The sequence below is a fragment of the Arvicola amphibius genome, chromosome 5, assembly GCF_903992535.2.
Source record: "Arvicola amphibius chromosome 5, mArvAmp1.2, whole genome shotgun sequence".
Lineage (NCBI taxonomy): Eukaryota > Metazoa > Chordata > Mammalia > Rodentia > Cricetidae > Arvicola > Arvicola amphibius.
In genome coordinates, this window is record NC_052051.1 from 91,322,882 (window position 1) to 91,334,685 (window position 11,804).

General features: G+C 40.3%; 1 protein-coding gene across 1 annotated transcript; it reads right to left on the reverse strand.

Annotated features, from left to right (window-relative positions):
• Window positions 1–1,272: 1,272 nt before the first annotated feature.
• On the reverse strand, window positions 1,273–2,651 carry LOC119815017 (monocyte to macrophage differentiation factor-like). The gene is made up of 2 exons (XM_038331147.1): window positions 2,320–2,651; window positions 1,273–2,122 (listed from the first exon to the last, which is right to left on the reverse strand). Exons 1-2 carry the CDS (start codon window positions 2,587–2,589, stop codon window positions 1,676–1,678), a joined length of 717 nt encoding a protein of 238 aa, XP_038187075.1. The 5' UTR covers window positions 2,590–2,651; the 3' UTR covers window positions 1,273–1,675.
• Between the last annotated feature and the right edge of the window lie 9,153 nt (window positions 2,652–11,804).

Consider the following 11,804-nt stretch of genomic DNA (forward strand, 5'->3'; position numbering starts at 1 on the left):
GCACAAGTTTTTACATACACTTTAGTGGTTCTGACGGTGTTGCTTATGAGTAGACCTTAAATGAATCCACAAAGGTTAATATATTTAAAATAAAATATTATACACAGTAAAACAACAGGCAGCTCACTGTTCAGAATCATGCATAGAGAGTGACCCGGCTGGTGTGATCCTTGGGTGCCCTTTGCCTTCTGAAGAAATCACCAGCAAGTATCCATTCTTCTGTCATGCCTTGACAATTTCCAAAAATCAGAGCCTGAACATACACACAAAATATACTTTCTCTTAAAATTACAGTGGTATAGAATTTCAATTAATAATGCAGATATTCAACCTGACAGCTCCCTGTTTGTAAGCAAACAGGTTATATTCACATCTGATCTAAAGGCAAGGCGACTTCATTTCTCTTAAACCCCAAGAAAGATGAACAACAAAGCAACTAATACATCAATCTTAATATAAGACATTGAGAGAAAACTAGAAATAATATATAAATACCACTCCACTGAGTCAGCATAAAACCGTGGACCACTGATATGAGTTTCTATGTGTCAATCCAAGTTTTATAAATGGTATGAAAAGAAAGAGTGTATTGAGAAATGCAGAGGAAAAGGCAGAAATGTGAATTTATGTGTCTAGTCCCACAATTTAAAATGAATACCAAACTGATACAAGAAAGCTGAGTGACTTAAGCACGACGACTGAACCGTTGGCCACCAACATGACAGTACAACAATTCACCATAATTCAGAATGCTCATGAGAAGTGTCTGGCCGACGGGCAACCCAACAATACTATCATAATACGCACAGGATCCTCCTCCGCTGTGGAAAGAGACCCTGGAGAAAACATGGCAAAGGCATGGACCGAAGCGACGTCCTCTGAACAAGGTGATGATATCCAAATACTTCCTCATCCCTGGTGGACCTCACCAGGTCAGGTTTATCAGCCCCCACGGCAGTACTGAATTCGGGGTCAGAGATTGGCGGAAAGGTTTGGAAAACTGCAGTTTTGTGGGTTTGTTTTTTAGTTGGCAAATTCTCCACACTTAATAAAACCATCAGAAGAGGTACGTTTGTTTGTGGAATGTTGACCGCTTGCTGCAGAAGGACATGAAGGAGGAACCGTGTGGGTGCACGTCAATGAAACAGCTTTTAAAAAATTTACAAAACAACTACAGCCTCTTTTTTTTTTTAAAAAAAAAAACAACCATGTTATGTCAAGATGAAGCATGGTAGAAAGTAGTGCCACGATTTCCATGATTCTCTGTGACGGGGGAAAGTGGGAGAAACGACTCTTTGTTTTTCTTAAAAAGGAAGTCGCGTGACTGCACTGACTTTGACAACCTGGCCTAGGAATTTAGAAAAACTCATCTAGGAAAATCTGTAAAACGAAAATACAAAATTCTGGTTTGTAAACATCAGTTGGCCAAGTCTACCCAGAGTCCTTCATGATAGTGGAATGGAATGAAGAATTAATTCACTGCCTCATTTGCTGGCTGTGAGGAGGAAAACTCCAGGGCACAGCTTTTATACTTTCACAGTAATTAGAGTCCAAAAACATTAAACCAAGTCAGTGCAAGTTGCTTCTTCTTCTTCCCTGTGCAACATTCAGCTCTTACCCCGACCCAAGTGCCTCAACAGAGATAATACTGATCGGACGACCTAGCACAGACTTGTCATAAATGTCGAATAAAGTCCGCGGGACTTCGGTAAAGGTACTTCCAAATGGCATAGTAGTGCACGGCAGCTGCTGTGGCCACAAACAGGTGCCAGATGGCATGGGCAAATGGAATGATGCCATCGCTCTTGAAGAACACAACGCCCAAGCAGTAAATCAAACCCCCGCAGGCGAGCTCTTGAAGACCGTCTGTGTTAGTCATTGATGTCACCACCAAGGCTGGAGAAAATCCCATTGTGAGATAGAAGAAAAGCTCAACCACTTTATACTTTTCATGGTAGAGAAATACATAAATGGTTCCTCCAGCTGCCATGAGCCAGATAAACCAACGCATATGAGATGCCAGGGGTCCAAGTTCACGGAGGTTTAACCATGGAGTGTAGGAAGCAGCAATGAAGAAATAGATGACCATCCGATCGCACATGTGGAAACAATGCTCCACTGTCTCAAGGTTAAACACAGGAGGACTGGAGCCAATGTTCAACATCCTTCCTTGCGGGCCACAGCTATGGCTCTTAACGGCTCTCCCAGCATTTCTAGTGTGTGTGAAATAAGCTCTCAGGATTTTAGCTGCAAGCCCTCGAAAGATAGCTCCGGTGCTGCTTCCTTAAGATGCAAACAAGGCAGAGGGGTCTTCAAAACTCTTAAGTGGCTCTTTTTCCAGGACACTATGTGAAAGACCGTGGACACGATGAAGAGGGCACAGAGGCCCATCCCGTAAATCCACGCCGTTATCTTTTCCCAGCAGTCATCAGACAGCCGGTGGAGGAGGGCGCTGCCCACGATGGCCGGAACAATGAGGAGTGCGTGTGTGTAGCAGTTAGCAGCATGTTCTTGGCAGGTTGGTTTGTAGCGGCCATTGGCTGGGGCCCGATGGTTCATGAAACGCTGGAATCGATTCCTGAACCGCATTGATCCTCCGCTCCTCCGCGGGGGCCGGGAGCTCCGTCTCTTCTGCACCGGCGGAGGGGCGCGCGGGCCTCATGGGTTTGAGCCGCTCCCAAGGCCGCCGGCGTGCCAGGCGGGAGCCGCGCAGCTGGGCAGGGCCGGAGTGGGCCACGCCGGGGGTCAGCACAGGAACGAAGCCAGAGCAGGCGGCTGGGGGCGGGAGGGAGGCCGCTTAAACGGCCCGGGAGCCTCCCGCCTCCCGCCTCCCCGGCTCCTCCGCCCCCGGCTGTGATATATTCTTATACATAACATTCTTCTCATTGAGGATTTAAATGTTTTTGTTTATAAAAAATGTCAATTAGTAATTATTTTTGTAATACCTATCTAAATTGGCAATTATGAAAATTTTATTCAGACATTATGACATGAAAAAGCAAGTTTTTGTAGCTACAAATATTCTCCATTCCACTGGTTTCCTTGCACCAGTTTCTCTCCACCCACCGGGTCCCACTCACTAGCTCCTATAGCCACTTATGAAATAACTAACCTGAGGCTTAATTGTTAATTACATACTCTTTGAGCTATTAACTATCTTCTAATTGACTAACTCTTACATGTTAAATTAACCCATTTCTATTATTATTATTATTATTATTATTATTATTATTATTATTATTATTATTATATTTTACCATGAGGCTAGTGGTTTTTTCACCTCTTGCTTCTTGGCAGCTATGTGGCATATGCCTGACTCTGCTTTCTTTCTTTCTCTATCTCTGCTTGGATTTCCTGCCCTGTTATATTCTGTCCTGCTATAGGCAAAAGCAGCTTCTTTATTAACCAAGGGTAATAAAATATATTTATAGCATACAGAGGGCAATCCCACAACAAGTTGGAAAGGACAAAAGATTTATTTGGCTTACTTTTCCACACTGTAACGCCTTTTTGAAGGAAGTCAGGACAGAAGCTCCAGCTGGTCAGGAACCTCATGGCAGGAGCTGATACTGAGGTCGTTGAGTGGTTCTGCTTACTGACATGCTTCTCATAGTTTTGCTAAGCCTACTTCCTTAAGGAACTCAAGAACACTGGAATCACCACTTAAAATGAGCTGGGCCCTCCCAGATCAATCACTAATTAAGAAAATGCTCTCCACACAGAGCCACACATTGGTGCACCACACTCAGCTCCCAAGGTCCAAATGAGGAGCAGAAGGAGGGAAAACATGAGCAAGGAAGTCTGAACTGCGAGGGGTCCCTCATCCACTGAGATGATGGGGCTGATCTATTTGGAGCTTACCAAGCCCAGCTAGACTGGGACTGAAAAGCATGGGATAAAATTCGACTCCCTGAACATGGCGGACAATGAGGGCTGCTGAGAAGCCAAGAACAATGACACTGGATTTGGATACTACTACGCATACTGGCTTGGGTGGGGCTGGCCTGTTTGGATGCTCACCTTCCTGGACCTGGATGGAGAGGGGAGGAACTTGGACTTCCCACAGGGCAGGGAACCCTTACTGCTCTCTGGATAGGAGAGGGAGGGTGAGTGGAGGAGGGAGGGGGGTAAATGGGAGGCGGGGAGGGGTGGAAATTTTTGATAAAAAAGATACAAACAAACAAACAAAAAAAGAAAATGCTCTCCAGACTTGCCTACTGCCAGATCTTTAGGAGGTATTTTCTCAACTGAGGCATCCTCCTCTCTGATGACACTAGCCTATGTCAAGTTGACATAAGAACTAGTCAAGACACACATCCCAACAGACGCCACACTATATATATGATGTGCATGTATACACATATATATGTTATATATACATATATAACATATATATGTGTATAATATATATCCACATAAATAATTTTTTAAAGTTAGGTTTGATATTTTTGTCTTTAAATTTTTAAAATTTGGTCTTCTTTTCTTTAAATATGGACTAATGTATGACCCTGGCATTGTTGAAAGTGTTTCCCTTCTTATCTTTGTAATTACTATATGTTCTCTGTATGGTGTCCACTCTTTCATCCACAGTGTCTATAAAATGAGCCTCCTATCATCATCTTAAGACATCTCAACAAGATATTTATTAATTCTGTTAATCTGTTTAAGAAATCAAATTTAGGTTTTCTTGATTTTCTGTGTTGTCTTTCTGCCTTCTTCATCTATGTTCTGCTATTTTTATTGTTTCCCTTTTTTCTAGTGGAATTTTAATTTCCTTTTCATTCTCTGGTTTTATATAGTAGAAATTTAAGTTATTTACTCTAAACCCCTTTGTAATATGAATATTAATATTATGAATTTTAAAATAGTCTATTCATTTTCTGCATAGGGCAGATTTTATATGCTAGGTTTACTTTTCATTTTTAGACAATTAATAACATATTTTAATTTCCCTTCCCTTTATCTATTTGTATGATAAATATTCAGAAGTGTGATGTTTAGTTTCCTAGTGTAGATTATTGATTCTTTTTCTTTTGTGTAAAGATCTGATAGTCCTGGCTGTTGCTGAGCTTGATCCTCCATTCCTTAGCCTCTCCACTGCTGGGATTAGGGCATGTGTCATAATAACTGGCTTTTAGTGACTATCATTGGTTTGAAATTTAACAACTCAATCCCTAAATTCACTGGAAAGGACCAAGTCTACTATTGTCCCAATTAAACCAAGCTGTATTTGAGTGTACTCAAGGCTAGCCAGGAGGCTGTCTCTCCCTAAATTGGGGTTTAAAGAGAAGGCTCCACAAGGGTGAGGGAGTTGGTTATTACCTATTATTAAAAGGATACAATGAAAATTTAAGGAACAAAGGCAAGGATACACATCAAGGGAATGAGGGTTACAAGCAGTTTATGTCAGACCAGGAACTTATTCTTGATTACAAATACATGTTTAATTGCTCTTCATTTTAAATTTGTTATGATACACCATATAGTCTTCTTTGGTTCTCACTACACATGCATTTAAAAAGAAAGGGTGTCTGGCTGTTGTTACATGGAGTGCTCATAATGTTTTAGATCAAAGTGGTTGATAATGTTTTCTGCATCTCCTGTGTCTTACTGATTTTGTGTCTCCTTGATCAATGACTGAGAAAAAACAGTGTTTCATTTTCCAACTCTAATTGTGGATGTATTTCTTGCTTAAGTCCTATCATTTTTACTGATCTATTTTGAAACTCTGATACACATAAATGCACACATATTTTATATACTTTAGATTATTTCATCATACCATTTATAACTGGTTTAATCTGTGATATTTTTCTGAAACTCATTTCTCTCACAAAAGTACAGTTTTCCCATTGTTATCTATTCTTTGGTTAATATATCATTCTCCACCCTACACTTTTGAAAAAACATACATGAGACATAATTTGTGTTTCTATAATTTACCTACATGAACTATAAATTATAATTGTTTCATGTATTAATTAAATTAGATGAATATATAACATCGCTACAACCAGTATTTTCCATTAATTACTCACTGGGTCTTTCTGGGAACACCTTATGTGTTGTGCTTCCCAGGTTTAATTGGATTGTTTCTTGTGGGGTTTGTACAAGGGACAGTCCTATGCAGTCAAAGTGTGGTAGATTGCATGCTTTTCCACTTGCTACATATCCAACTTTATTAAGCAGTCATACATGGTTTACTCTGTCTTCTTGCACTGAGTTTCTCCCATTTGCATTTTCCCCCTTAACTGTATCAAAAGCACAAAAGTCTTAGAGATATATTTATACTCCAAAGTATGTAACTGAAATTAGAGGTGAGAATCACATAGGTATTTACTGGTAAACCTTCCTAGCCCAAAGAGAGGCTGTACAAGCAAATACTATTACCAACAAAGAGCTACACAGCTCACTTCATGCAGCAGCTCACATTTCCTTCATCTACTGAAGCACTTACATTCCTGTGAGTGACAGTTTGTCTATAGCACTTCTGCTTTTCTGTACCCACAAATCTTCACTATAATTTGGTTTTCTTCAAATCACTCAAATTTTTGCATTTCATGATAAGGCTTCTTTTTATGTAATTTACACACCCCCAAATGCACTCCTGAAAAGCTCCCAGTATCACACAGTGCTTACCATCATGCTTTACTGATTCATACATGATTTCTCCTGCAGGGTAGGCTCCTATGCCAGTAAGCTACCCTAACAAACACAAGCCCATACCAGGACTTGTTTACCCAAAAGTTGGGAGCCTCTCAGCCTCCTATCTCTAAATATGATGACAAAGCCAGAATTAGATGAAGAAAAGCCCTCAAGAACCCTGAAATCCCCCAGCCCTTGCATCTTTCTGTGTGCCTTGATGTACATGTTTTCCTCACTCCTATTAAAAACCCTTTTCCACAGGGAAAGAAAGAGAGAGAGAGAGAGAGAGAAAAAGAGAGAGGGGGTTTACTTACTTTCAAAAACAGCTTTGAGTTCTTAATTTTACATTCTCATGTTTATCTTTTTTATTTCCTCAGATATTAGTAAACAATCCTTTGGAAAAACCAAGTAAATAATGTGAATTATAAATATAATTAATCTGCTTAAATATTGGTTATTTTCTAATAGCCATAAGGTTCAGGAGTCAGAAGATATGAAAACTGAGCAGGAACTACATTTCAAACATTTGAAAAAACTTTCTAATATCCTTTCCTTCTTCCTTCCTTCCTTCCTTCCTTCCTTCCTTCCTTCCTTCCTTCCTTTTTCTTTCTTTCTTTTTCTTTTTTTTCTCATTTTTTTATTCAAGATTTCCATCTCCTCCCCTTCTCCTCCCCCTTCCCTCCCCTCCCTTCCATCCATACCCCCACTCCACCCCTCTCCAAAGACAAAGAGCCATCAGGGTTCCCTTCACTATGTTTGGTCCAAGGTCCTCCCAGCTCCCCTTAAGTCCAGGAAGGTGAGCAACCAAACTGACAAGGCTCACAGTGAGCCCGTCCATGCTGTAGAGTTCATGTTCATTGCCATTGTCCTTGGTTTCTCAGTCCTCCTCCACCGTCAGCCACATTCAGAGAGTCCGGTTTGGTCCCCTGTTCCATCAGTCCCATTCCGACTGGACTTGGTGGTCTCCCGTTAGATCTGTCCCACCGTCTCAATGGGTAAAAGCACTCCTCGTGGTCCTGGCTTCCTTGCTCATGATCTCCCTCCTTTTGCTCCTCATCAGGACCTTGCGTGCTCAGTCTGGTGCTCCTATGTGGGGCTCTGTCATTTTCTCCATCCAATGCCAGGTGAAGGTTCTATGGTGATATGCAAGATATTCATGAGTAAGACAATAGGATCTGGACATTTCTGGCACCCTCTCCTCAGCTGCCCAAGGAACTAGCTGGGGGCGTCTTCCTGGACACCTGGGAACCCCTCTAGAGTCAAGTCTCTGCCAACCCTAGAATGGCTCCCTTAAGTAAGATATATAATTCCTTGTTCCCATATCCACCCTTCCTATATCCCAACCATCCTATTCCCCCAAGCTCTTCCCATCCTCCACTTCACACTTTTCTCTCCCCATCCCCCCATCCCCCCCCACCCCCATATTCCCATTTTTTGTCTGGCAATCTTGTCTACTTCCAATATCCAGGAGGATAACTATATGTTTTTCTTTGGGATCACCTTCTTATATAGCTTCTCTAGGATTTTTTTATGAATTATAGGCTCGATGTCCTTTATTTATGGCTAGAAACCAATTATGAGTGAGTACATCCCATGTTCATGTGATGTAACCGGACTCTCTGAATGTGGCTGACAATGAGGGCTAACTGAGAAGCCAAGGACAATGGCACTGGGTTTTGATTCTACTGCATGGACTGGCTTTGTGCGAGCCTAGTGGGTTTGGATGCTCACCTTCCCAGACCTGGATGGAGGGGGGAGGACCTTGGACTTCCCACAGGACAGGGAACCCTGACTGCTCTTTTTACTGGAGAGGGAGCGAGAGGGGTTTGGGGGAGGGGTAGGGAAATGAGAGGTGGGAGGAGGTGGAAATTTTTAATAAATAAAAAAAGAAGAGAGAGATAAAAAAAGGAATTTTCATGTCACCATACCATGAATGAAGTTGAGAAAAGGCAAGGCAGAAATGAACGAACTGAGAAGAAAGATAATGTAGCATCCCTGTCCCTTTCCTCAGCTTTCTGAGCTTGTTTCTGGTGCAACACCTTTCTCACCAATACGGACATGTCTGGTGAAAGAGTTGACAAAGTAGAACACTCATTAAATTGGTTTCGTCAGGTCTTATGCTTACAGAAAAGCAAAGTAACTAATACTTGTGTTTTCTATATTATTATTTTCTACCTTCTTAAGGTTTCTGGACAACTCAAGACACAGAAGGGATCATATCAAAAACCATACCTTATAAAATGTGCTGTGAATATAAAATTTTGGGAGGCTTCTCTAAAGATTCAAATATATTTAGGAGATTTTATAATTTTTTGAATTTTATGATATATATGTGTGTGTTTTTAGGTTTATTTTTAAATTATATAGTTATTAGATAATATCAAGATAGGTTCCATGAAGTTTTGATATAATAAGAAAAGAAGAAAACTACTTAGAAAGAAAAATATCTTTTTATATGTCTCTCAAGTTGAAATTGGAAACCTAGAAATGTAGGAGATGGTGAAATTGCAGAGAAAGTGCTAAGTTGGTAAAAGTGATTGTCAGTGTCTGTCTCAAGCTCAAAATAGTTGATACCAAATATTTAAATCAGATCAACACTATATGCCAAATGAAGGTTAACTGAAAATGACTAGGAAATTTAGTAGTCATTTTCCTTTTATATTTTCGTACTACCAATCAGATAATAAAATATTTAAAGTAAACTCTGCTACTTATGACTTATGAGAAAATCAAATAAACACCTTGATCGTCATTGTAACTGGATTTTATATTTTCAGAAATTTTCATTACTAAATTCATTTGTAACCCCAAATTTAGGGTAGTGGTTTGTTGGCAGTTATCCAGGGGCACAAAGACACAGGTGGCAACAACTGTTTTACCCAGCAATCCTTTCCCGTCTAAGACTGAACATGGCAGTGCTCTACTTGCTCGTTCCAGTCTTCATATATAAAAAATGTCCTTTCTATCATGTGCTTCAAACTATGTGTTCTTATATATGTGCTTTTCTATTGAGTGGTTTCTATTTAATATAGCCTTCAGGTATAGACACAAAGTACTGCCTAGTATTTTTAAGTGCAAGGAGATTGTAATTTGTCTGACAGATGAACTGCATCTTGTTAGTTAATCCTGTTCAGGCATGATCATAAACGATTTTGATTGTAAGTTTAATGCTAGCATATAAACAATATACATTAAATAAAAATTAAAATAATTTTGTATATTGTTTGCATGAAAAGAAACTGGGGATTAGAGACCCACAAGAACCTAGTCCTGTTTCTACCTTGGCATAAATGCTATTCACTAGCATAGTGCCTCTAGGGACCCTTAGAGTGTGAGTCAGACTGGGCTAGGCCTCTAGCATATTATCCTGTGCAGTTGTCAGAAGGAAGTAAAATGGACACCAATTCAAATGAAAGAGGCAAATTTTTTTTGTATAATGGTACCCTGCTTGTCTTAGGACCACAAATCATCCTAAGCAGATTGCATAAACAGTTTTTATTTTTGAATCTTTTAAAATAAAATAGTCTTCTATATGTATATATAATATATATGTATATATGTATATATGTATATATGTATATATGTATATATGTATATTTGTTATATTTTATCATATAAAACCCTCAATCTCTCTCACATTTCCCTTACCCCATATCAATTTCATGTCCAACTAACAATTTTTTAAATTTATTATTTATCTTCCATTTATTTTGACATACTGAGTCCAGTTTGTACTGTCTATATGCTCATGGTCACTGATCACCAAATTTTTGAGGATAACCTAATAGAAGATAGTTTAATTTCCATTCTGTAATGACAGGCTGAAAACTAAATACACCTAATGTTCTTGCCCAACCGGAATAGTAAAGAATGCAATAGTAACAGTTCCACAATTTCCTAGGTGCCAACGCTGAAACATCCAACTCAGTTTAATGGAAGCATGTCTGAAGAGTAATATTTCCAAGAGAGGAAGGCACAGTGATAATGCTAGTTATGTTATGTTAATTTATTGACAAATAATATCGCAACATTTATTTCTTATACTAGTGTTTGATACTTAGGAACCCAGGAGAGTGTAGTGCGATGATTCTGGCTCAGGTCTACTCATTAGCAATCAAGTAATAACCAAGGCCACTGTACTGCCATTGTAAATATCCAAAGGCAATGAATGTGAACTCTACAGCATGGACGGGCTCACTGTGAGCCTTAACCTTCACCTGGCGATGGATGGAGATAGAGACAGAGCCCCACATTGGAGCACCGGACTGAGCTCCCAAAGTTCTGATGAGGAGCGGATGGAGAGAGATCATGAGAAAGAAAGTCAGAACCATGAGGGACGCGTTCACCCACTGAGACGGCAGGACAGAACTAATGGGAGACCACCAAGTCCACTTGGAATGGGACTGATGGAACATGCGACCAAATCGGACTCTCTGAGGGTGGCTGATGGTGGAGGCTGACCGAGGAGCCAAGGACAATGGCGATGGGCTTGGTCTCTACGACATGGACGGGCTCTGTGTGAGCCTTGTCAGTTCGGTTGCTCACTTTCCTGGACCTGGGGGGAGTTGGGAGGACCTTGGACTCAACATAGTGTAGAGAACCCTGATGGCTGTTTGGCCTCAAGAGGGAGGGAGTGGGGGTGTGGGTGGAGGGGAGGGGAGGGAAGGGGGAGGAGGAGGGGAGGAGATGGCAATTTTTAATAAAAAATAAATAAACTGGAAAAAAAAAAGAAAAAAAATTATCCAGAGGCACCTGAAGCCAAAGAATTGGCTTCCATGTTCGCTGAAATTTTTGATGACGAAATTCTGATTCATGAGAAAAGATTGGTAGCCTTCTACTATCAGTTTTAATCACAGAGATCTCTCCATTTCTTGGCACCTGATCTTTCTTAGAATTTGTAGGTATGAGAAATAGACAGGGCATAGTAATATAACAGAAGTGGTTGCCCTTTAGAACCAAGGAAACTTGGAAGAGGTTAAGCATTATTAATGCCATATCATGTGGCCCACACAGACAAAGTCTGTTGCAAAATGGGAAAAACAAAACAAAACTACACAAAACAGAGAATACCATGAGGTGCCCAGTGGTAATATCGCCACTGGCTACTAGAATGGTAATGCTTGAATAATTTCATTAGTCTATATAAAATCTTTTGAGTA